At 40.4% G+C, this 27,939-nt stretch overlaps 1 protein-coding gene across 2 annotated transcripts in view; it reads right to left on the bottom strand.

Annotated features, from left to right (window-relative positions):
* The window catches only part of STON2 (stonin 2), a 128,407-nt gene that overhangs the window by 82,750 nt on the left and 17,718 nt on the right, over positions 1-27,939 (bottom strand). For both annotated transcript variants that reach the window (XM_033109591.1, XM_033109592.1), the window contains exons 2-3: positions 11,271-11,550; positions 8,817-9,092 (exon numbers count right to left, since the gene is read on the bottom strand). In XM_033109591.1, the coding sequence (XP_032965482.1) occupies positions 8,817-9,092; positions 11,271-11,358 (364 nt within the window). In that variant the 5' untranslated portion in view covers positions 11,359-11,550. The remainder of the gene's footprint in view (positions 1-8,816; positions 9,093-11,270; positions 11,551-27,939) is intronic.

The raw sequence follows: 27,939 nt of genomic DNA, 5'->3' as shown, positions 1-27,939 counted from the left end.
TCAAAAGACTCCAATTACTCAGCAAGGGAGCTATTTTAATTATTTATATTTTCACATTAGATCTTTACATTTCTTAGACAAAACTCCAATATTTCCCTTGAAAGAGAAACTAAGAATAATGCAGCTGGGAGAGGCAAAGTCCCTCCATCTAACAAACTGTTCTCATTTCGTCTATATGAGTATAATTTATTTATCCACTTAGAAATCTTGGATAAATCATTTTATTTAGGTTTTTGAACTGAATGTCTTCAGGCCACAAAATTAGTTGAAATATGGAAACTGAACTCTTCTCCCAGGGGCCAGACCTTTGACAGCTGGGCCACAGAGCAGCAGGTTGCTGTCATCATGATGTGCCACATCCATCCGCAAGGAAAAAAGTGAAAAAATAGATAGAAATCTGCCTCTCCTCTTCTCCTAGGAGATTGAGGACCCTAGATGGAGACTGCCTGGTTCACAACCTGGATCTAGCCCTGTAGCCTGGGGCAAGTTATTTAATCCCTCTGTTCTGTGTTTTCACCTGTAAAATGGGGCTAAAAATAGTACCCACCTTATAAAGGGATTAGATTAATAACGACAAAGGACTTGGAAAAATGCTTGGTACAAAGGGAGTACTGAAAAACGGTTAAGGGATAGTTATTATTTCCAGACATATGTCCAAAACTACCTGAATCTCCACTTAGATCTCTAACTTCACCTGTCCGAAACTGAGTTCCTGTCATTGCCTCTACTCAAAGCCCTTCATCCTTTCAGGCGCTCAGGACGAAACCTTCCAGTCATCCTTGATCCTTCTCACATTTGGTCCGTTACAGCTTCTGTTATTCCTACCTTCAGAATCTGTCTGGAATCCAATCACTTCCCACCGTCTCCAAGCTACTAGCCTGGTCCCAGCCACTCTGCTCTCCTGCCTGGCTCACGGCAATGGCTTCCCACCCGGTCTTCCTGTTTTTCCATGGTCCTTCTCTCAATTTGTTCTCAACACAGCAGCCACAGTTTTAATATAATTACTTGGTCAAACTTAAGTCGGATCATACCACATCTCTGCTCAAAACCCTTCAACAGTTTCCCGTCCGACCCCCAGTAAAATCAAAGTCCTCACCATGCCCTCCAGGGGTCTCCGTGGTCTGAGGCCCCACCTCCGCTCTGCCTGTCTCCTCTTCACTCCAATTCCCTCCACTCCAGTCACACACCCGGAACTGGGCAGCCCCTTAGAGACTCGTCACTAGCAGTTCCTTCCTCACTTGCAGTTCCTTCGACCTAGGAGGCTCCTTCCCTAATTTCTACAAGGTCACTCCTTAAATTCTCCAAAGTCGTCTTCACTCAGAAGTTACCACAGAGTCATTCCCTGATCTTGTGTAAAATTTCACATCCTCCCTCAACCTGACCCCTTTTTTTTGCCTCATTTTTCTCTCCTTCCCACTTACCACATTATCTACCACACTTTCAGCCTGTCTATTCTTTATTGTATCTCTGGTATGGCTCACCCAGCAGAACATATGCTCCATAGGACAGGAATATTCTGTTGTATCCCCTGTGCCTTGAACAGTGACTGGCACATAGTGTGTGTGTGTGTGTGTGTGTGCGGGGGGGGTGGGTGGTGTTGGGTCAAAGCACCATTAGTTGAATGAATAATAAACATACAAGTTGTCAGCTAAAACAATTAATACAGCTAATACAATACTTTTCTTTTTTATCCTTTGGGATCCTGGGTAGATTAAAATTTTAAATACTTATATACATGTTGATATCATGTCCTTTATTTATACTTTGATGTCTACTCCCTTAGGCTATATGATTTTTCCAACACTGTAAACATGACCATCCATGAAGACAAAATAGATCAAATTCCAGTCTTCATGGGTGGCTCCCCTGCTATTTCCCAGCTGGCACTGAAAAGCAGCTGTCCCAGGACTGGTCAGAGGATCTCTTCCTCTCAACAGAGGAGGCTTCATCGGGAACAGACTGCCAACTGTTAGGTAACCTCAGCTTGGCGAGAGCAGGGACTGGGGCCAACTTGCTCCTAATTGCTTTCCCAGCACCTAAATATGTGTTGCATGAATGAACTATTTAATTAATGCATGCTTGGGTAATTTATTATGTTTTGTGTCCCACACTGAGGGTGAGATAGGCCACAAGACCTGCCTGTGTGAGCTAGCACACTCTCTAGAAAAGGATATTAGACTTTTAATAAAATATTTTAAGGCCCCTTTTAGATAACTGAAAAAAGCCATCTTTGAGAGTTCCCTTCTTCCCCCATGGCATGATGGCACCTTTAGATCCAACAAAAATGTATCGGACAGTTGGAAGTGTACTTTTTAAGGCAGTCCCCAGGAAAAAATACATGTGTATGTTTGTGCATGTATATGTATGTATGTTATTTTATGTGTATATGTTATGCCTGTGTGTATATGTATCTATGTTTATGCATGTGGTATGTGTATGTATATACGTGTGTATATGCATTGTGAGTATAACAATGGGAAATCAAAAACTGATAATAGCTAATAAGAAAAGGGTATATGGGGAAGAGGCTGGCCTAGTTTCCTTGCCTGTTTTGTTAAAAAAAAAAATCTACTTCACTGAGGAAACCATCCTTCAAGTTCTAGCTAACAGCTCAGTAGGCCCATAAACATGAGTCACTTAGTCATTCTATAGTAGGCTTCGTATAGTACTTCTTTCATCTTTTCATTTGTTAATCCAACAAATACTAAGTGAGCACCTACTAAGATCCATGCACCATATTTTGGGATAGAGAGTAAATGAGGTAGACAAAGTCCATTCCCCCTAGTGGGGAAGAGAGACATTAAACAAACAAATATATATATATTTATGGCCTACTTCCAGGCAAAGACATGGGCTGTAAAAACATTTAAAGCAGAAAAAAGCTGGGGAGGGGGAAGTGATGCTTGAGCAGAGGTCTGAGTGAAAACGTGGGGGAAGAGCTCTAGGGACCAAGGAAACAGCAAGAGCAGTAATGAACTTGGTGGGAACAGCCAGCAGAACGGAGCCCAGTGGAGAGAGGCAGAGAGGCATCAGGCCCCGAGGAAGAAGGGCTCTGTTAAAATTCATTCCTGAGTACATCACTATGTCAGATGGATTTCGGAAAGGTCATTAATTCCATTTAAAAGCAAAGAAGAACAATTCAAGGTATTAAAAGAAAATAAGTCCTCCTCTGTTGAGGAGGGAAATACATATGCAGGCCAAATGCAGTGGGCCTTGACCACAGAGTCGCCAAATGCTTGGGATCTCACTTCACTGCCACCCACCACTCGCCCCCAGTAGCCAGAGTGAAAAACATAATAGAAATTACCCACTGGGCTAGTCTTCTTCGGGAAGAGGTCTCTCAGCTGTCACCCCTGCCTCCCTTTTAAACGGCTGACATCATCTCTGGTCCTCCCCCAAACAAGTGGCTCTTTCTCTGATCCCAGATAATTAGGTTCCCCAGACACAATGGGAAGGCCTTAGCCCAAGTTATTAGGGAATACATTTGAAACACAAGGGAATACAAGTGCATTGCTTGGGCTGTGGGACAAATGTTCCGGAAATAAAAGTTTTCTGTGTTTGTAATTATGCATATCCTGTAGTATCTGCATAATGGGTCCAATTCAGCCTTGGCCTTGCTGTAAAATTGCCATGTCCTTGTTGGAAGGTCAGCGCGTAACATGAGTGAACAGGAAGCTTCGTGCTGATAATAATGCCTCATTTTTTAAAAAAATTATTTTGGGGATGAACTTTGCTCTTTCAGTCAATATGTCTGCATGTGTTTGCAAACATATTCTAAACACACACATGCACACACACACACTTGTAAAATGCACATACTACATGAAATCAGCCTTTGCACTGAGAGAATCTTTATGAAGATTTTAGGTGACAGGTAAATTAAATGCTATATTCTTCCTGGTGCACAGTGGAATTTTAAAACAAGCGACAGCACAACATTAAGTTAGGAAAACTTTTTGCCACTAGGAAAACTCAGAAACACTATTGCTAAAGAACCCAAATGTGAATAAAACACCACCTGGGTTTAGGTTCATTTTCAAAAACATTTTTTTAGAGAGCAATATAAAGATTCAATTTTAATTTGAACAGATTCACCAGAAGCTTTTTTTGAAAAACACTTTGGTTCTGCAGAATAGCTATGCATTTAGTTCAAGTTTCAGCAAACAAGTTTTCAGTTAAATTTCTTGATATTTTTGACCATGTAACCCAGATCAATCACGTGACATCTTCGGACTACAGATGTGAACAGTATTCTTATGGCTAATTTAAATCTTAAGTATTTGAGTTAAGATTCTAATAAAAATCTTTCTGAAGATAATATTTGTCAACATGGCCTGAGCCAAAGTGGTCTTTTTAAGGCAAAGAGATATGAATTCCACATTTGGCTTTGACCAAATTTCAGGGGTTTTAATGAAGGAAACAATCTTTATGAAAGATTCAAGGGGCATGATTTTATATGCCTTCCCATCTTAGTATCCTCAGGGCCAAAGAAGGGATGCCAGTTGTCTTGCCTTGTAAAAAGGATCTGCCACTCAATGGATTTTATTAATATTTTTTCTGAGGGAAATCTATCTCCTTTTTCCCAGACCAACCACAAGGACACTTTTCACTTCAAATCTTGCCCTAGTTGAAGTCCAAAAGAAAGTTGTTCCCTGGATGGATTTAAGTATTTCTGGGGTTATTTTCACCACTAGCTGTTATTCCAGGTTATCCAATCAACCTTGGTTTGCTTCGGTGAACAGTAAGTAGCCAGGTCACCAGGGTGGGGACTAACAAGACCCTGGCTTCTCTAAGTTCCCCAGTCAGTGCAGCTTCTAGCTTTTAAATGCCATAAAAATAAGAGATTTACACTAATGGCAGTCTCTTTGTCCCTAGTTCCACCGTGTTTAGAGCCTCCTTGCATTTTAATTAGGGCAAATAGTACATTCCCATTCCAGGCTGAAATCCAAAGCTCCCTTGGCTTTATTCTTAGGTGGCACAGGTTAAAAGAGAAATTCTTTCATTTTTTGCTCTTCATCTGCCAGAAAAACTGAGGAGAGTGGCAGTATGAGAACTAGCGGGAGGAAGAGGAATATCCCAGATAACATTTCTCCACCTGGCTACTCCGTGTGTGCGTGTGTGTGTGCGTGCGCGCGAGCGTGCACGCTATCCTTTCTTTCCTAGCTTTTCTTTGCAAGTCAGGATGTTCAGGGATAGAACAGCTATCTAAGTAAGGCTCCACTGTTTGCTTCCTGAAATCCAGACTAGGAATGGTGCTAATTGGTCCCACTTATCCTCCTTTTTTGTCCTCCCACCTAATTTATCTTAAGCCAAGATCATAATCTTCTCATAAAAGGATATTCACAGAAAGGCTGCATGGGACGGGTCCAAGATACACATTTTTTCCTTTCTCCTCATGCAAAGATGTCTGATCAGAAGTGCTGGGCATTTAGTAGAGGCATATAGGACATGGGGAATAAAAACTGAAAGAAACTCAGAAATTGCAGCTAAATTATAGGGAAGTCAGTTTGTTCTGTTGATACTCATGTGACAGGGAAGATGGATATAGTCAAACATCAATTCCCATGGAGCCCTTTTTCTGGCTGAACTCCACTCCCTGCTATGCATGGAGACAGACCTACGTATTCCACATTCACCACAGATTCCAAATTTTTGCATGTTTAAATACAACAGATCAAATATCTTGCTTGCTCAATTCTATTTCATTCATGTGTTATCCATACTAAAAAAAGTTTGATATACTGAAGCTGTAGCCCAAAATAGGTTCAAGATCTGATTGGTGGAAATAATCTAAGAGAAGCATTTTTTTAAGAGCAGATAAATGAGAAATTGATGGACAGTTCATTTCTGCATTGTCAGATTAAAAAGCACCAGATGGCCACTCATTTTATATAAGCTGGCCACCTAGCCAACTTATAGCTTTCTCCAAGTGGACACCAGTGATCTAGGGCAAAACTGAGTAAGTGGTTTGCGGGAGACTTACAAGCAAATGAGGGAAAACCAAAAAAAAATTATTGAACGAGGGCCAGGATTAAAAGGAAACTAATGTGGTAGTCATGCAAGTGTTGGTTAGATCTTGGTTTTAAAATACTAATACTTAGTTCAAATATTTTTTTTTTGCATTATTTTCATTCTAAAAAATAATTCTAAAATAATTTTAATTTTTTTAATTGATCTTTTAATTTAAAAAATGTTAAACCCAATATTTTCCTAGACACCCATTTTTCTTCAAGACAACCATTACACTTTGGTATGGGGCAAAAGTATAGTGTATGCATATTTCCCAACTTGTCACAAAGAATATTAAAGAGATATACTTAAGAATCAAGATTTAGTAAATGTAATAATTTTTCCTTCATCAAGGATATTAAGTGAAATTAACTTTTTTTAGTATAAGTACACAGTAGCCAGAAATTTTACTTGCCATTACTTTTGCACCATCAATGCAAATGCAATGCAGTGAAAAGGGCACATAACATCTTAGAATTATTATGAAAATCATTCTGACCCCATAGACCTCTTGAAAGGGTCTTGGGAAACCCCAGAGATCTAGAGACCACACTTTGGGAACTGACACCTTAAAGGAGGAGGTTTTAACATTAAGTCAAAACCATTCTCAATAACAAGCCTCAGTCAGATGGGGGCAACAAAATTATTACTAACCCCAGTTAGTTTTGCAAAAATGAGTGGTGAAGACTTGAAGCAATTTGACCCATCTGTCTATAGTATAAGTAGTTCTGAGCAATCTTTGAGGCTAAAGGTAAGGTATGAATAAGATGTGAATGTGAATGCCGGAATATAATCAATGACCTAAAGCCATGGTCATTTCAGGGCAAATGAGTCGAGAAACACCATCCACCGCTCTCACCTCCTCTGCCTCCCAGGAATGAGGGAGCAGAGGAAACTACAGCCACAGCAGGAAGATGGAGGCAAATGTAATACCGAACATCAACAGGCTGTTCCAAGATCCTGGGAACTGCCTGCTTCATGCTCTCTCCTGCCACTTCCTAGCATACAACCTTGGGCAAATTCTCAAATCACTAATGTATCAGTTTCCTCATGTGTAATGTGAATATAATATTAACACCTTCCTCATATGATTGCTCTAACGAGTGCCTGAGATGATGCAGTTAAAGCACTGAACTTAGTGCCTAACAGAGTAAGCATTCAGTAAATATATCTTATTAAAAATGAGAAACATACTTCTGTACTGATTTAATGCCCAGTGTTCAGTAACTTCTTGCCACATGTATAAATGCTTAATTCGCCCACTATCATGCCAGTGTTAGGTGTCCAGTAAAGGTTACTTGCTCCCTCTAGCCAGACTGGGAAGCCTGCCTGGACCTATCATTTTATCCACGCTGCATTGAGTGTTGTGGCTCCCACACCACCAATTAACTGAGAAATCGGATGGTTAAATATGAAAAAGTATACATTAATGTGCAAATTATTATGCAAAAATGGAAGTGCTTATTATATGGCAGAATTATGCTTTGTATTTTCCTAAAATCATTTTTACTGATGTTAAAAACATGTTTAAAAAATAAAGGAATCATTTTTAAAAATTAAAATTAGCAAAACATTTAACCCACCAACAGAAAAACATACCAACCTTGCTTTTTGCTATTAGTTTTCTGTGGTGGACAAAATAATGGTCTTCCCAAAGATGTCCATCCTAATCCCATACCCTGTGAATATGTTACCATACATAGTAAAAGGGACTTTGCAAGTGTGTTTAAATTAAGGACATTGAGATGGGGAAATTATCCTGCATTATTCTGGAGGGGGATGTCAAGATGGGGAAATTATCTTGCATTATCCTGTGATTACATTATAATGTAATCACAAGGGTCTTTAGAAATGGACGAGTGAGTCCGGGCAGAAGCCAGTCACAGGAAGATGTGACTACAGACCAAAGGCACAGAGAGATGCAATATTGCTGGCTTGGAGACAAAGGAAGCGGCCAGGCGTTAAGGAACGTGGGTGGCCTCTAGAAGCTGGAAAGTACAAGGAAACAGATTCTCCCCTAGAGCCTCCTGAAAGGAATGCAGTGCTGACAACATCATCTTTTCAGCCAGGTAACATCATGTCAGTCTTCTGAACTACAGAATTGTAAGAAAATAAAAGTGTGTTCTTTAAGCCACTAAGTTTGTGGTAATTTATTATAGCAGCAAACAGAAAACTGACACAGTCCCAAAGGTTATCCAGTCGCCCTTGGTATGCTTCCATGCACAATACAATAAGTAGCCAGGTTACCAGGGTGAGGGCTAGCAAGTCCTCTGCCTTCACTAAGATCCCCAGTGCACTTCTGGACATTCAAATCCCCACAAAAGAATAGACTTACCATTAATGACAGTACCTACCCTAAAGATTTGGATTCAAGAGGTTTGGGACATAAGAATATCAATGTTTAACTGGTTACTCTACTGGAGATGGTTGGTGGTCCACACTTCGAGAAACATTCATTTCTATGTGTAAGAAGCGTACAGTTTAGGTGCTGAATAGGTATACTTCCAATCTCTAACAGATAAATATATATGCATACTTCCAAAGACAGGTCAACAGCCAGGGAAAAAGGTAAAAGGCTGGAAATGATCCAGAACACATAAACCCTTCCATATGCTTATGTTAACAAAAACTATTACAGAATTAAGTCAGTTGAGATCTCTGCCTGCTCTCTCCTATGTGGTCAGTGTTTCAGGGCTTCGGGGCAGATAAAGTCGACTCCTAGCAGCCGTACACACCTTTCATGGAAAAGTATCCCTGATGAGCACAGACCTAAGCCAGAACCCTTTTCAGCCTCCCACCTGTCCCACCTGTTTCTTTATGAGTTGGTGATATGCTGGCCCAGGGGGTGTCATCTTCAAATTGAACCCAGTTGCTGATGGCCGAGGCCAGGTCAGGCGGGGGCTGCTCGGGGCTCCCAGGAGGAGTGGCCGCTTCAGAGATGAGGCCCATCTTCTCAGAGGAGTCATCCTGCTCCGAGTGGGAAAGGTCCTGAGAGCCTCCATCCACCACTTGGTTCTCCCCAGAGGAGCTCTCGGACTGATCTGAGGAAGACGACAGTCCTGGGAGGTGCTCTTCTGTGCCCCCTGAAACAGATACCAGACGGCACCATCACATACATGAGGAAGGCCACTCTTCCGAACTGTCTTGTGCAGGAAAAACAAAGGATGGGCCAGGGGTGATCATAGGCCTCACCATCACAGTGGGTGAGGGTGAAGACACAGCCATGCCCATCTGCCCTTACGCAAAGGAGTGCTTTCCTAATAACGTGTGACATCTATAACCTCAGCATGTCCATGGAGGATAAGGGGAGGCTGACACTGATTCACAATTCTTACCCCAGCATCTACTCCAGTGCTTGGGGGTCATGAGCAAAAACGTCTACAGAAGCCAATCAAGAAACATAACTGAGTCAGAAGAGAAAAGCCAAAGACAATGGGGACTGGTGGAGAATGTGGCTGACGTGGAGAGCTTCTGTCTGAATTAGAGACATTTCAACTCAAACTTTAAACTCTGTGCAGTCCTGATTACACATGGCTGCAGGCTACCAGCTGCGGACTCTGCACCAGTGATCAGCTGAACGGGGCACAGAGGCTCTTCCCCTGACTTTGTATCATGTTATTGGTCCTGGAACACTTATCAGCCTTCAAATAGACACATAGTTTAATACAAGAATTATATCCTGATTGTGGTAGTGGTTGCACAAATCTACACATGTGTTAAAGTTCATCAACTGCACATCAAAAGTGGCCAATTTGACTGTATGAGAACTTTTTAAAAATTAAAGTCCTAAAAATGAAACTCCGTCCTCCCATCACGAGCCAGACAATCGAGTCCACCTGCATGTAGTCAAAGCCTCTAGCACTGTCCAGAAGAAATAAGAGGTGAACCACATGTGTAATTTTCTAGTAGCCACAGTAAAAAAAAAAACAAAAAAACAATATAAAGGAACAGGTAAAATTACTTTTAATTATATAAATTTCAACCCAGTATGTTGAAAATTCCAACATGTAATTGATATAAAAATTGTTAATGAAATACTTAACTTTTAATGAGTCTTTGAAATTCAGTGTGGGTATTTTACACTTACAGCATATCCCGATTCAGATTAGCCACATTTCAAGGTCTCAGTAGCCACATGGCTGCCATATTGGACAGCACACCAGTGAACTCACACTTTCCAGGTGCTGTAAAATGAAGCTGGGTTGATTTCAGTTGGCAGTCACAGCTGCAGTAGAACAGAACCAGCGTACACGGCTCTGCAAATATCTCCTGTATCATACCTTGGCCTTCCTCCGTGAGCACCAGTTCCCTAGAAGTCAATTTATCCATCTTTATCATGATCATGAATGACAACTACTGAGCTCTTTCCATGTGCCAGGCACTATTCTAGTGCTTGACACATATTACTTCGTTTAGTCCTCACAACTACTGTGAATAGGTACTATGATTACCCCTATTGCACAAACTACCACACAGAGAAGTTAAGTAATCTCCCAAGGTCACATCACTCACCCATGGGGGAGCCAGGATTGGAGCCCAAGCAATCTAGCTCTAGAGTCTGCCACTCTTAACAACTACGCTTTGAAAATTCGGAAAATCGAGGGCCAGCCTGGGGGCTCAGGTGGTTGGAGCTCCGTGCTCCTTATGTCGAAAGCTGCCAGTTCGATTCCCACTCTCGACCACAAGGTTGCCAGTTCGACTCCCGCAAGGGATGGTGGGCTGCGCGTTGTTAAAAAAAACTAACAAAAAAAAAAAAAAAAAAAAAAAAAACTAACAACAGCAACTGGACCTGGAGCTGAGCTGAGCCCTCCACAACTAAGACTGAAAGGACAACAACTTGAAGCTGAACAGCACCCTCCACAACTAAGATCGAAAGGACAACAACTTGACTTGGAAAAAAGTCCTGGAAGTACACACTGTTCCCCAATAAAGTCCTGTTCCCCTTACCTAATAAAATCTTTAAAAAAAAAAAACAAACAAAAAACTGGGAAAATCGAAATTGCTGTAGGGAGTAACAACCAAAAAGGCAGAGTATAAAGCCCTTTGAAATATGAAGTTTACGTTCCTTTGAAGAAAACAGCCACTTTTGGTGTTTCCAGGCCCTTGGCTTCTGAGTAGAAGAATCTGCATCTCAGGAAAGCAATAAACTGGCTCTTTTTCCATATTAAAATCCTACCCAAAGAATGATCAAGTACAAGCTGTAACAAGCAGCCGTGGGTCTTTGCCAACCTTTTCACTTAGGAAATGAAGGCACTCCTTACCGTCAGAAGGGACAGGAAAGAGTGGCTCCTCACTGAAGGAGACCCACTCCGACTGGTGGGTGGCGATCACATGGTCCAAGGTCGTCATGCTAGGACAGCGCTGCTCATCTTCACACAGCTGGCCTCAGGCAGACCCCAGAGTAAGTTCTGGGATGGGGAAGGGTACCGTGGCGTGGTGGATTCGGGCCTACGGTCTGTTGTGCTGGTCTTGCCCAAAGCCGCACTCAGAACGGAGACAGACTCGCCCCTCTTGCTGTTGGTTAATCTGCCAAGCGGAAATCTGTGTTTAAAAATAATAAACAATTTAAAATTGAAATAAAATAAAATAAGTAAATAAAAATAAAAATTAACCATCACATTATCCCCACTCCACACAGGTCTAGGGCTTCCAACACTGCCCACGAGGAGGACAGGGTGGTTTCCATTTGCCTTACTTTTCTGTGTCCGTCCTGCCCCCACTCCTCCTATGGAAACACCTGCCTTTCGTGTAAGCTCTCTGTGCCTTCATAGCAGACTTGTAAATAATCACCCAAACTTTAGCAATTAGATGCCCAAATGTCCCCCATTATCCTATTTTGGAAACACTTTTATCTATCATGTAATGTCATCATTGTAAAACAAAAATCAAAATTTCTTAAAGTGCTTTCACTTTCTTTTACCAGATGGTGAAATAAATGCATGTTCTTTCCTATTAAATCAGTGCAGTTTCTTGCCTTAGGCAGGTAGCTCTTTGCAAGCTTGATTTAAATCTTTGGCAGAAACCCAACAAAGTCCAGATGGTATCTCCACGCACGGTTTATCAATCAAGAAAAATTGGAATGGAGTCATCTTGTTCATTTGGAGTTAGGGGATAGGGCATATTTGCTTTGTGAAAAATGTGAGTTAAACACATTTTCAGTCTAGGCCAATGTGAATTAGTACATAAAAGTCTAGCCTTTATTCACACTGCAGTTATATTCTATATATGTAGAAGGATACTTAATAGACATAATTTTGTTTGTATTATTAATGTCCTTTTACAACTTGAAACTTGTTCTCATAATGAATTAATAAAACCTGAATTAATGCAAAATTAATGTGTTTCTGCAAAAGAGCTATTGTCTACCTTGTGCAATATTAGTTCTTATTAACTGAATAATCACAATATTCATTTTAGTCTAGAACAATTTAACTCATAGCCTTCTAACTGGTGCACAATAAAAAGAAAATGTTGAGGAAATTTTACTACATGTTATTACCTGCAATAAATAATCTATGCTGGGGAAAATCGGAATAGAAACATTAACAGCTTTTGCTTTTATTTTTTCGTAATTAAAACAATTAGTTTTGTTATATGATACTTCCTAAAAACAACTAATATTTGTATAGAATTTACAATTTTCGGAAACATTTCATACCATACTTCGTTTGATTCAACATCGGGTAAAGTGGGTATTAATATCATTCTTTTACAGATAAAGAAATCTAGGCTTAGGTAGCTGACTTATCCAATACTTGTGTTGTTTCCAGGTCCTTGTTTGGTGCCCTAAGTTCCTAAGATGTTTCCTCTAGCCTTCTAAGTGAAAGGATTCACACATCCCAGGATAGCGACAAACGAACCCTTTTTTTTTCCATAATAAGATCCCGCCCAAAGAATGATCGAGAGCAGAGGCCATAACAAGCAGATGTGTTAGATGCCCCAAGCTAAGAGGTGATAGATGCAACCCTTGAACCCAAGTCTTCTGATGCCAAAACTCTAATCTTTGGGTCACAGCCACAAAAAAAGTACTAGAGAATATATAGACTATCATGCACTGAAGTAATTTACAAACATCAATTACAGTGGAACCATAATGAAATGATCTGTGAAACTCCCCGTGTGGAAATCTGCCAGAGGACCCAAGCTGTACAGAAAATGCCAAGCCCAGACATCTCTCTTCCAAGTCCCTCACCTAAGATCCTTAACCAGCCATGCACCAGACTCGTGCAAATGGCCTGGGGAGTGCAGTACTTCAAAACCAGATCTACCAGAGAACCATGCAGAGCCCAAGCCCAAAGAGCTGATTCCACGGGCTTCTCCCATAAAGCCTTTCTCAAGCCCAGTCAAATGTTCGCGTCACTCGGTGTGGTAATGGCTGCAGGCCACATACGACAGTAAAACTGAAGAAGCAGATTCCTCCTCTCCCAACAACAGCAGCATGTAAATCAGGATCAACAACAAGCCACAGCACAAGTCCATGTCTGACACACATTGCGTCACAGCTCAATGGGGAGAACATCCTGCAGACCCAGTGATGATGAATCAAATCCAGTAAAATGCGCAGGATGAATGTGGGTGGGGAAGGAGCCTGGGGAAGAAGAGAAGGAAAAGGGTGAAGGTGATGGGGAAAATACTTAGAAACTTTAGAGCTCGAAGGAATTAAAGACCAATAATCCAGATCTCAGGTTTTACAGATGAGAAATCCGAAGCCCAAGGAAAGCAGGTGAGCAACAGAGTAAGAGCATGGGACCGGGACTTGAGCTGTCCAGATTTGAGTTCTATATAATCTGTATGCCTCAGTTCACTCACATGTAACAAGAACAACAAAACTTGCTTTATAATTTTAAGGATGAAGTACGGTAATATACACCAAGTGCTTAGTACTGGGAGCAACAAACTCTCGGTACCGATGACAATGACGCTAATAGCAGGTGACCTCACAGAGGGCTTACCATGTGCCAGGCCCCATTCCAAGCTCTTTATAAATCAGCCACAGCCACCAGTGTTGTTGCTAAATGACTCACCCCAAGTCACACAGGTCATTAGTGGAAGACTTGGGACTAGAATGCAAACTTCATGAAACCACCCCATTTCTGACATTTACACATGCTGGTTTTAGTGATTTCTTCCCCTTTCAGTCATTTTTAGAACGATTCCCTTAAACGCTATGTGGAATCAAATGCTCAACATTCTTTTTGCAAATACAGGTGCATTCTGGCTGAGAAACCAAGACTACTAATCAGAAAGTATGAATGAAAGAAGAGCCCCAAAGATTTATCGACCCTCTTTAGCGTAACCAACCCAGAGCCAGACAGGTGCTGGTTACAGAGAATGAGTAGTCCCAAGAAAGCCTGGTGGAACAAATTCATTACAGAGAACCCCATATCATAACCCTGTGAAATGGATTCTATGTATTTGTCATGAAACAGCCACATCACCCAATAATTCATGAGATGCCAGACCCCAAGGAGCGCTGTGCTAGCAGCTGGTAACCACAGAGGAACCCAATAATTGTGAGGCTAAATTCACACTGGAATTGGTTTCTCTCTAAAAACCTCACCCCATTTTTAGAATGTGAATCATAAAGTGAGGCTTAGAATCACCACAAATGAGTGGTGACTCAGTATCTGCAGCAGGGGTTGACCAAGAAACACTAAAACTTTCACTGAAGTCTCCAGGTTGCCATTTCAGAAAGAGGCTTCTTTGTCAGCATCCCTTACACACTAAATATGGGAGTGAATGCAGTTGGCTGATGAGAGTCACAGAAATAAATGTGTTTTCTCTCAGTCCTCTTATATGCATTCAAGAGCCCTGTGTGTCCAGAAATGCATCAGGCATCCTTGGAGACTGTGACCCTCAAGCAGTCTATGATCTAGCTGGGGAGATGAAGATACACAGAAGAGCAAACACAATAAATCTGGGAATAACTGCCTGCTGAAGGATACACCAGAAATGCTGTTTAGCTACATAGAGCTCTGCAAGGGCTGGAACCACAAAGGACGGGGCAGGTTTCTTGGATCTGAAGGGCATCCTTGATTCTGGACTACTGGGAGGGAAAAGAACAGCCTTGGGACAGATGATCAGCATAAGAAAAGATTAAAAATCAGACCTTTGTGGGGTTTGTTTCTGGGCCAGTGAAGAGTTCAGTCTGATGAGAGCGAAGGTATCTACTGGGGAAATGTGGGGAGAGAGGACTGATGTCCTTAACAGCTGAGAAGAGGAGTTCAGTGGGAAAAGGGAAGCTGCTGAAAGTTTAAGAGTGGAGAGGGACTCAAGAAATGTGCCTAGGGGAGATTAATTTTCCTCAGACTCTACTGAGCAAGAGTTTGGTGATGGAAGCTATTGGCCACCACAGGACGTCAGTGTGTCCCAAAAGTCAGCATCATCAGGAACGCGTACTGGGTACTCTGTGCTGGGCCCATTCTGGGGCCTGAGGGTTCAAGGAAGAATAAGACAGCGTCACTGGCCTCAAGTAGCTTACAGTAGATTGTAGGGAGGTATGACAGCAACATAAAATAACACAATAGGCTCCCTAACCTGTTGTGACAGGTTATCCATCAAAACTGTAACAGCAGAGAGTAAGGGCTTTAAAAGATTACTAAAGGCTTGAGCAGTAGGTGGTCATGAGCTATACCTTAAATTGGAAGGGAGGGCTCAGTAAAAGAGTGGAGAGGCAAAGACATCTTTAAAAGGGGAAGCAGGAACGGCATGTATGGTTGACAGTTACATTCTGTTTATCTGAAGAGGATGGGAGTGGTATTGAATGCACTAGAAAAAGAAGGGTTGGAACAGTGACGGCTCTAAATTGCACAATGAATTTGAATTCTTCAAACTACCCTTCCCACTCCTACTGCCAATACCTTGGTTAAGCCCCTCATCATCTCTCGCATTCAGACTATGACTAGCCTCTCTCTCTCCCTGCCGCCAGCATCATCCCTTCCAACCTATCACCCAATCTACTGTGCCAGAGTTATCTTTCTAAAACCTGAAAATGCCCACGCCACAGCTCTACTTAAACACTCTTCAGGCTGGCCCGGTGGCTCAGGCGGCATGGTCCTAACGACAAAGGCTGCTGGTTCGATTCCCACATGGGCCAGTGGGCTCTCAACCACAAGGTTGCCAGTTCGATTCCTCGAGTCCCGCAAGGAATGGTGGGCTCCGCCCCCTGCAACTAACATTGAACAAGGCACCTTGAGCTGAGCTGCTGCTGAGCTCCCGGATGGCTCAGTTGGTTGGAGCGCGTCCTCTCAACGTCAAGGTTGCCGTTTCAACTCACACAAGGGATGGTGGGCTGTGCCCCCTGCAACTAGCAACGGCAACTGGACCGGGAGCTGAGCTGCGCCCGACACAACTAAGACTGAAAGGACAACAACTTGCGGCTGAACGGCACCCTCCACAACTAAGATTGAAAGGACAACTTGACTTGGAAAAAAGTCCTGGAAGTACACACTGTTCCCCAATAAAGTCCTGTTCTCCTTCCCCAATAAAGTCTTTAAAAAACAAAAAACAAAAAAACACAAAAAACTCTTCAATGGTTCCTCACAGCCATAGACTCTTTCCTCTTTTTTAGTTAGAGTCAGTTTCTGTTGCTTACAACCAAGAACTCTGATATATGGTAACTTTCTTGACTCCCACTAATCCCACTTGCCCCCATCCTTCATATCTTCTCAATTATCAAATGATAATGAACTTGTTTGCTAATGTGGTATCTGCCAATGAGCTCCCTGAAGAAAAGGACATCTTGTGGATGCCTCCAACTCTTAGAACAGGGTCTGGAATTTAGTCCATGTTTGTTGAGTAAATGGTTGAATGAATGAATGAATGAATGAACGAATGAACAAATGAACTTGTTTTACCACATAGTAGGTAGCGCTTTCAAGTCTTCTGAGTAGGTAAATGTTTTAGGAAGGTTAATTTAAACACTATGTATAAGATAGCTTGGTAGACAATGTGGATATAGGGCAACATGTTCATTGTTTCTCTTTGATCTAAAACTGTGCTATCCAATTCCAATACAGTAGCCAATAGACACGGGTAACTATTAAAAGGTGGCTAGTCCAAATTGAGTTGTTCTTTCAATATAAAATACACACCATATTTCAAAGAGAACAAAAATGTATATGAAACCTATTTAATAATTTTTATACTGATTACATGTTGAAATGATAATATTTTGGATATATTGAGTTAAATAAAATGTATTTTAAAATGAGTTTCACCTGTTTCCTTTAACTTATTTTTAATGGGGCAACTGAATAATTGAAAATAATACATATGTGGCTTGCACTATATTTGCATTGGACAGAATTGCTCTAAAAAAGTCCATTCTTAATTTCAAACTTGTTGTTGAAGGATGATTTTCAATAAACATAGAATTTGAGGTTGACTTTTTCTCCCTTCAGTATTTTGCCTTTTGGTATCTATTGCTTTTCAGGAGGAATTGGTTGTAATTCTTATTTCCCCATATAACACATCTTTTCTAACTGCTTTCAATATTTTATCTTTGGTTTGCAGCAATTAACTATAGTGTGTCTAGATGTGGTTTTCTTATAACTCATCCTACTTGAAGATTGTGTAGTATCTTGAATCTGTATGTCAATTTTTTCATTAACTTCGAAAAATGCAGCTACTATTTCCTCAAATATTTCTCTCCCCCTTTCTCTATCTCTTCTATTGATTTATCTTCAAGATCATTTATTCTTTCTTCTATTACCTTCTTTCTCCTGTTAAGCTCATCCTGTGAATTTTTCTTCTCAGTTATTCAACTTTTCCATTCTAGAATTTTCATTGGATGCTTTTATAGTTTCTATTTCTCTGCTGAGATGGCCTATATATTCCTTCATTATAACAATATTTTCCTTTAGTTCTCTGAATATAATAGCTGTTTTAAAGGTTTTGTCAGCCAAATCCAACATCTGAGCCATTTGGGGATTAGTAAATAGAAAAACTGACTCTTTTTTTCACTATGGGCAATATTTTCCTGTTTTTTTGCATATCTAATAATAGTTGACGATGTATTGAAGACATTCTGCATTTTATCTTCCTCTGCAGACAGTTGATTTTTTGCAGTACTCAAATTGCCTGCTTATCTTGATCTTGTGTAGGCTTGGTCTTCTACTTTGTTGGAAGGATTTGCGAAAAACCAAAGGTGTTTGCCAAGCCTCTTTAACTACTACAAGGCTCAGTTTCCAAACTCAATCTCCCCTGGAGCTCTTGACAGCCCTTGGTTCAAGGTTTTGTTAGGGTGGGTTTAAAGTAGTCCTTACTCTAGAGTAGGAATTGGCAAATACAGCCACAACCCAAGTCTGGCCCTCTGCCTTTCTTTGTAAATAAAGTTATATTGGGACAAAACTAAGCCCATTCATTTACATTGTCTGTGGCTAATGTTGCTCTACAGTAGTGAGTTGAGTAGTTGTGACAGATGCCCCATGGCTCATAGAACCTAAAATAATTAGTATCTAGCCTTTTATTAAAAAAAAAAAAAATTACCAACCCTGCTCAAAAGCACAGACCTTACCCCTAAGGCACAGACTTTTTCTGTCTTTTCTGGATGCTTGAGATGTTAATAGGGTGTTAAGGAGGTCTTCCCACGGTAGCTAGGATGGACTGCCAACATCCCCCAGTATTGCTTGACCTCTGGTATCTATGTCCTATTCTCAACCCTGGAGCCACCACTTTTGGTAAACCTCATATGGCTTCAGTCTGTACATGTGCACTTCAGCCCAGCCAAGAAGTCCCTGGGTACACCCAGACACCCTTCCCCATGCAACTCTCTCCTTGCTAGTGCCCTGCCCTGCAGATTCCAGATGTCTTCCAGACTCTGATCTCTGTTTCCTAATCTCAGCAGGACTGCTGTGTTTGGTTTAGACTCCAGCGTACTACGCTGTAGTCAGGAAACTCTCCCCTGGAAGAGAGCCAAGGCGATCCTTGGGCTCAGCTCATGAGTTTTCCTTCTCTCAGAATCAAAGGATTGTGCTTTCTGATGACCAACACCTGAGAAGAGTGACCTCAAACATTTCATCCAGTTGTGTGACTGTTTACTGCAAAAGGACTGGTTTGTTGCCAGCTATAGCCAGAATTGGAAGTCTCCCCCGGAAACACTCCTTTCTGACTTGTGTTTATTTTTAAAAAGAGACAAAAGATCAGTTCAGATCATCTAAATTAGAGTGATTTTATACTGATGTCCTGGAAATATTAATTAGAAGTTTTATAGAACTTTCATAAATCAGATGAGAAAAAAAGAAGGGTTTCATGTAGCTACGTGAATTAATTCCACCTCTTCGGAGCTAGGATAATATTTTATTTTGTTAGGTCAGCTATGCTATACAATTCTTGTTTGGTTAGTGATCCAAAAGGGGTTATTTAAATCTGAGAATTGAGACATCTTCCCCTTGTAACTCTTTGCCATATGTATTCAACTAGACAGCTACTTTGAAAATTTCTGCATTTATTTGTTGGGTTTTGAGGCTACTGGCAAACATTATCTGGCTGGCTGTTTGGGGTTTATGCAGAAACATCTTAAACTAGATTTTAAACTAAATCCGAATTACTTTCGGGATTGGAATTGGCACTGGGATCTAGGATGCTTTTTCCTGGTCAAGTATGTCAATGTCAAAAGGAAAACTGAAAAAAAAGGAAGAATGACAAAAATGAAACCGCATGGATTGTATGTATTTTTTTCAAGCTTTCTTCTAAAACAAGACATTCAACAAACTTACTGAGCATCTACTATGCTCTCAGAATTGTGCACAGTACAATGATACAAAATAATATCAAGCATGGTTTTATATTCTGAGACCTCTGGCATAGTGTGCTTCAGAAATCATAAAAGTTTATTCAGGAAGTTAAAGTAACCATGTCACTTGCTTCATAAATTCTCAGAATAAAGAGAAGGCTGGAGGGCCCAATTACCCTGTGACAAAAACCTACATCAGATTAAAGACTTGGAACACTGCTTCTCTTCCTTCTTGTAAATTCTTTCCCTTTATGAAAAAATAGAGTTCACGTTAACAGCACCTGAACAGAATTCACTGGAGAACAGACACACACACAGACACAGACACACACACACACACACACACACACACACACACACATATTTTAATCAACAGTTTCTTTGATGTTCCTGAAAGGGAAAAGTGGAGTGGCCCTGGTTGTTTCCTTTTCCTATCTTTTGACATTCTTTTTTTTTTTTTTGTCTTTCATTTAAATATTTCATTCTTTAAAAATAATAAAAAAAGACTGCCTACTCTTCTTTCATTGGAAATTGGTAAGTAGAATGAACACCCCAGCCTCAAATCAAACATATATGAGAAAGAACTCCAAAAGGAACATACGTTGTGTTTCAACTACACTATCTACCCATGATTCTCCATTAAGTAACTCCACCCTATTTCTCTCTTTTAATCACACACACCATAATCCCCTATCCCTAGATGTCTGTTCTTGGTCCCTCTAAAGTCAAATTATTTGGGTGTGTATACATGCATGCACACATATACACATACATATACATATACATATAAATACATATATATGTACATGAATACATATATGTATATCCCAAGGTTATAAGTACAAATATTCTATTGCATGATTTTTTCTTCAAAATAAACAATCCCGATGGCTGCGCTATCCAACTCCATGGTTTCACACTCAGAGTCAAGGATCTAAGTCACGCTTGGCATGAAAAACAGGCTGCCTCTCATCTTTGGTGCATTCCTGAGGCAGTGACCCCGAATGATATCCCCAGATACCTGAACAGCGTGTCACATTCGGTGAATGACCCTGGTAGAAGGTCAAGCTTTAAAATATGCAGACCACAACACTTTCTAGTACCTTGAACTCTTAGAAGTTACTGGCTTATTCCATTTTGGCAAACTTATCTTGGTTTACTTTAGTTTCATATCTAGAATAGTGATGCTAATATTTTGCCTGTATGAAGGCAGGGAGTTGGTGTGGATAATTTCTTTTCATCTACATTTTAGAGTCACGAGTCTATCACTTTGGATGTACCATCATGAGACTATCAGTTTCCTAAGAGTCTATAAGAGTCTTGTGGGTCCCAGTGGTTGCCGTATTTCCTGGGCATAACCCTAACACTTTCTAAGAAGCTCAGAAGAACATTATTATATTTCATTCAAGTTAAGATGCCATAGATTGTAAAATGCATCTAATTTCAGAGATTATAAAATATTTTAAATCCATATATATGTATGTATTTCTTAGAATCCATAAAATACAGTTTTATTTTTATACCAAATACTTACCAAAAATTACAATTAGTGTATATTTCCAGGATGCAAAGAAGTTCATGGATTATTTCAATTCATTTTTTATTAGAACACTAAGATAAGTAAAGCAGACATTTCTTTCACTTGATTAAGGCAACTGGCTCAGAGAGGTTGCTTGACTAGTCTAAGATCACACAGCTAACCATGACAGAGTTGGAACAGGATCACAATTCTCTATCCTACAACACCACATCCTGTCTTCCAGAAAATAGGTATAACAGATGCATTAACTGTGTCACCAACATTCCTTTCCTGTCAGCATCGAGCACCAGAGGATGGATCATTATTGGTTGAACCAATCACCATAATTCCTACTCTTGCTTTCCCAGCCTCCCTTGTTTTGTACCCAGTGGTAGCCACTTGGCCAAGTTCTAGCCAGTGAAACATAAATGGAAGTACAGTAAAAAATAAAGCTCTGAAAGGTGTTTTTGTCTTTGTTTTGTTTTGTATTCCCAACGGATATAACAGATATTGTTCATACCTCCCTAATCCTTCTCACTTTCTCTCTTTTCCTGTCTTGAATATGGTCACGATGGCTGGGGCTACGTTAATCATACTACAACCATGAGAAAAGGCTAAGAGAATCAGTCATTGGCCTTGATGTCATTGAGCCACTAAACCAGTATCAGTAATCATTCATCTCTATATTTATTATCATGTGAAAAGAAAATATTTTGTTTAAGCTCTTGTAATCAAGTTTTCTAATATATGCAGGTGAGTGTGATTCTAGCTATAAAACAGGAGAGAGAAATTGTGGCTCCATGATCTCCACACACCCTGGTGTTACTACAATGACTATGTCTCACTGAATGGCAATGCAATTAAGGTTACTAATCAATTGACATTAAGGTATTATCTGGGTGAACCTAACCTAATCAATGAGCTCTTTAAAAGCAGAGTTTTCTCTGGCTGGTAGCAGAAAAGGAAGGCAGAGAAATTCACAGTGTGAGAAGAAGGTTCTCCACTGCAGAGACAGAGGAGGCCAAGATGAAGCTCAAGGACCTGAGAGAAGCCTCTATATGCTGAGAGTGGTACCCAACTGACAGCCAACAAGAAAAAGGGGACACAGTCCTACAACCACAAGGAACTGCATTCTGTGAACAGCAGGCATAAGCTTGGAGGAGACCCCGAGTTCCAGGTGAGAAAACAGCAGTCAACCCTTAATTTCAGCCTTGTAATACTCTGGGCAGAGAAGCCACCCAAGCTGTGCCAGCGTAGTAGTGCAAAAATGGGAGGAGAATTTATTCTAGAGCTCAAAATCTTGAGGCCTGGACATAGCCTTCTTTCAATAATTTCTCAATATGGATAAGAGACTGAACTACAACTAAATCAACTTTTACCCGCAGTACAGAGTAAGTAAAAACTAATACAAAACTAATACAAAATAGTGGGGAAAAAAACACACTTATACATGTAGAACTTTAGAATATATTACATGGAGTTCTGTCTCCAGAGGTTTAATTTATTTTTCTGCCTTGCTTATTTAGGCTATGGCAAAATTAGCTTGCTTTTCTAAAGACATGGGGGAAGGCTGGAAGGGTAATCATTTTTAGTGCAAAAAGTTAAAGAACAGTTTTGGATACCTTTCCTTGAACATCAGAAGTTCAAGGAACAGTCAATCAGTTTCCTAGAGCAGGAACGATGATATCAGGCTAATGACTGTTCCTAACGAGGGATGTTAACATTTTGGAATCTTTTAGAGGTGGGACAAAGAGTGAGCAAAAAGAATGAAGAGGAAAAGTAGAACCAATTGTGGAATATACTCTCAAACTCTTTTTTTAAATAAGATATTGATTAATTCATCCAACAAATTGTTAGTAAACACCAATAGATGTTCAAGATATAAAAATAAACAAGGCAGATAGAGACCCTGCCTTCAAGAGGCTAATATGCAAGAGGGGAAAAGAGGTTTGAAACAAATCAACTATAAACAAATAAAATATCTGCAAATCAATAAAGGGTTAAGACAAGGAAAAACATGGATACCAGGAAACGATCTCTCTGAATAGGTGATATTTAACTACTACCTCGAGGATGAGAAGGAGCCAACCATGACAGGACCAGAAGTAGAGAGTATTAAAAGTAGAGGGAACCAAAGACACAAAGAGTCTGACATGGGAAAAAATTAACAAGCAAACAAACAAAACCAAGAAAACACCTGAACTGAGAGTAGTGTAGGCAAGGAGGGCCGAGCACAGGATAAGGCTGTGAAGGCAGTTCTCATTCAGAAATACCAGGTCTTGTGAGCCAGATTGAGACGTTTAGATTTTATTCCAAACACGATGAGAAGTCGATGAAGGATTTAAAGAGAAGCAACAAAACTCGATTTGCCTTTTCAGAAGCTGAGTGGAGAACAGATTAAAAGGGGTAAGTGTGGAAGCAGAGAGGACAATTAGGAAGCTGTTGTGATAGGTGAGACAAAAGACAATGGTGGCCTGAAACAACTCACGTATCCGTCAAGGGATGAACGGATAAACCAAATGTGATATATGTATATATGGAATACTATCCAGCCTTAAAAAGGAAGGAAATTCTGACACATGCTACAACATGGTCGAACCGTGAGGACATTATGCTGAGTGAAATAGCCTGTCACAAAAGGACAAATACTATGATTCCACTTATATGAAGTACCTAAAGTAGTGGAAAAATTCATAGGGAAAGCGGTAAAATGGTGGTTGCCGGGGGCTGGGGTAGGTGGGAAAGTAGGGAAAATGGGGAGTTATTGTTTAATGGGTACAGAGTTTCAGTTTTGAAAGATGAAGAGTTCTGGAGATGGATGGTGATAATGGTTGCACAACAACGGGAACATTTTTAATGCCACTGAACTGTACACTTAGAAATGGTTAAGATGGTAAATTTTATACCATATGGATTTTAACACAATAAAAAAATTAAAAATGTTTTCTTAAAAAAAGACCATGCAAGCTGAAGCTATGGAAAGCAATCTTCATGGGAAAAACAGGATTGTTTCGTGCCCTTTAAAGCGTACTGTCAAAACATTAAATACTCTTACTGTTGATTGTAAATGTACAGGGAAATTTTAAAATCATAAAACTAGTATTACTTAGTTACACTATAATTTTACATAATAGACACATTAACAATTAAAGTGGTTTATTTCACCCAAAGAAGATGACAGTGTCTGGAATCAGGATGGGGGCAATGGAGATGGAGTCAAAGAGGTAGCTGAGATATATTTTGGAGGTAGGCTCTACAGGACTTATTGATGGATGACACTATATGGGCGAGGGCAAAGTGGAACAGTGACAATTGGCTGGAGAATACTGCCATTGACTGGGGTTGAAGGAAAGAGTCAGAATTTGGGAGTAAAATAAGCATCTCTTTTTAATAGGATGCATTTGGGATGCTTATTAGACAGCCATGAGAGATATCAACCAGGCAACAGGACACGGGAATCTGGAGACCAAGGCTAGAGATACAAATTGTGAAGTCATCATTCGGAATATATCCAGTCATTCAGTGAGAGGCTGTAGCAAAAGGAGGACTGGCGGATGCTCTCACATGCCTGAGCCATATGGATGCAGCACGATGAGACTCCATTCAGGTCCTACCTAGGTCCCTGTGACTCCAAATGCACAGAAACAGAAATCAGGCGAGAGCCCTAGTTGGGGAGTGCTGCCATGCTCTGCCCTTCAACACAAGGGCATGTGGAAGGCAGAGGTCCTAAACCAAGCAGGCCACTCTAGATGTGTCCAGTTGGAAACAGGAAAAGAGTTTGTAAAGGTACTTTTCTTTATGAGATTCTTTGAATTCCAGGCTTGGGAACAACAACAAAAAAAACAACCACAAAAGCATGCTGCTGAAGAACTCAGTAAATACAGAAGCAAATATCTTTGGTGATAACTCTGTCAACAGGAGAGGGACAGGTGCCAGTCATGTCATAACAAGGGCAAGAGTTTCCTAAAACTACAGGCAATTTTACAGTTCTGAATAACTATTAAATGAGATAATCTGTGTGAATGCTCTGTAGACTACAAAGTACGACTTTCAAAAAGCAAAGTCTACACACGGTTGTCAATCAAATAGCAGCATATGAAAAGGGATAAGAGCCTGGAGAACAAAGTCAAGTGCTTTGGAGACGCTCCGGAGGCTACAAATCATTATGTCCGTGGCTGGTTGGGGAGGCAAAGGCATAGGAAAGGGATGCAGCTAGAGTCGCTCTTGCTTTATTAACAATGATGTCCGCAGACCACCACCCCACCCCGCCTGGGCCCCAAGCACTACGCATGTGCAGGCTAACTTTGTCATCCCACAGAGGAGGCATGTCATCTCCTTTGTTCCTCCCATCAACCTGAAGTAAGTGCTTTAGTAATACCACCATTTTAAAGACCACAAAAGCTGAGGCCAGAAAGGTTAATTAACTTGATCAAGGTCCGAGAACTAGTAAGTAAGTGGTAGTCCTGGGATTCCAACCAAAATCGTTCTGAATTTGGAGACAGTTCTCAAACATTTCATTCACTCATGCATTCAACCAACCAACAGGATCAAGAGCCTACAATGTGCTAAGTAAACCCTGTCTCTGCTAGATGTTAGGGATTGAGAAATAGTTAATTCAGAGTCCAGAAAGACCAATTAGCCATGGCCTCACACTCATGAAGGACTCTGGGTGGCGCACCCACCATACAGTATAGGGATGATATACTATAGAATTGTACACTTGAAATCTATATAAAAGTTATTAACCAATGTAACCCCAATAAATTCAATACTTTTGTTTTCAAATGAACGCACACATTTAGTCACAGGGATACACTGAAGGAATTGAAAGATGTGCCTCCTACAAACTTAAATTCATATCCCATTACCAAACAGCTCTGCTTAAAGAGTTCAATAAACATCATTTATAACTCCTACAGTTATCTTGTGTGTAACAAAATTGTATTGCATTGTGGGTTTTTATGTGTATAAGTATACGTTAAAGGTTTTCCTTTGGTTAAATGCAAATATACAAAAAAGGTCATAATATTTTTCTAACCCTGTCTTGGAAAAATCATATGATCATTTCAATAGGTGCACAAAAAACATCTGACAAAATTCAACATCAAGTTATAATTAAAACTCTTAACAAAGTATGTATACAGGGACCATACCTCAATACAATAAAGGCTACATATGACAAACTCACAGCTAACATCATACTGAATGGTGAAAAGCTGAAAGCTTTTCCTCTTCGATCCAGACCAAGATAAGAAGGCCCACTCTGACCACTTTTATTCAATATAGTCTTAGCTACAGCAATCAGACAAGAAATAACATATATCCAAATTAGAAAGGAAGAAGTAAAACTGTCATTATTAGCAGATGACATACTATATAGAGAGAACCCTAAAGATTCTACCAAGAAACCATTAGAACTAATAAATGAATTCAGTAAATTTGCTGGATACAAAATTAATATATAATAGAAATCCATTGTGTTTCTATACACCGACAATGAACGATCAGTAATAGAAACTAAGAAAACAATCCCATTTACATCAGCATCAAAAAGAATAAAATACCTAGGAATACATTTAACCAAGCAGGTGAAAGATCTGTACACTGAAAACTATAAGACACTAAAGAAAGAAACTGAAGAGGAAACAAATAAATGGAAGGGTATACCATGCTCATGGATTGAAAGAATTAATATCATTAAAATGTCCATACAACCCAAAGCAATCTACAGATTCAATGCATTCCCTACCGAAATACCAATGTCATTCCTCAGAACTAGAACCAATAATCCAAAAATATATATGTAATCACTAAAGACCTCAAATAGCCAAAGCAGTCTTGCAAAAGAAGAACAAAGTTGGAGGTATCACACTCCCTGATTTCAAACTAGACTGTGAAACTTCTTCAGTCTTTAATATCCTGGGAATCTCAGAAATGGGAAGGAACATTAGGTCTCTCTCTACCACTTTTAAGAGGCCCTGAACTTGAATGACAACATGAATTACTATGAAGGATGACCACCGGTTGCAGGGGTGGGTTGGCGGAGCCTAGGGAGGCTTCCTGGAGGAGGCTATATATAACCTGGGTCTTAGGAAGATGAACATCACACTGATTCAGAGCACAGAGCTGTGCAGTCAGGCAGGCCAACTCTCCTCCATTGTTAACTGCATCATGGGAATGTCTCAAACACTCTAAACCTGAACTTCACCCAATGGTTTCAGAGATTCCTACAAGGATGGGGGAGAAAGCTGCATGTTAGACTTTAACCACAATGAATAATAAACAGGTGCTCTATTAATGTTCTCTCTTACCATTATTATTTTCCACTAATACACGGTAAGTAGGAGTTAGCCTGGTAAAGAAACAAGGCAAGAACTTGCTGATTTCATTCCTGTGGTTATGGCACTCAGGAAGTGAAAGTGGAAGAAAGGGGGAGATTGTAAAAATTTGGGGAAAAAAGGAAGTGGTGGAATAAGCTTCAGCCTGAGACAGGAAACCGCTGGCCAGCTGGATGTCGGGCATTGGCTGGCTTGGAAATGCCTTGTGAGGGAAGGTACCGGAGGCAGGGATGCAACGTTGGACAACTTCGGGACCCCATTTGTATGGTCATCTATGTGAGCAGTGTCTGTGGAGCGTGCACTGCAGCGTGCAGCTGAAGGGGGCAACTTGCCTGGCT

The sequence above is a fragment of the Rhinolophus ferrumequinum genome, chromosome 6 (genome assembly GCF_004115265.2).
Source record: "Rhinolophus ferrumequinum isolate MPI-CBG mRhiFer1 chromosome 6, mRhiFer1_v1.p, whole genome shotgun sequence".
Classification (NCBI taxonomy): Eukaryota; Metazoa; Chordata; class Mammalia; order Chiroptera; family Rhinolophidae; genus Rhinolophus; species Rhinolophus ferrumequinum.
Note: the sequence above shows the minus strand (reverse complement) of the source record. Positions and strands in the feature narration are given on the sequence as shown.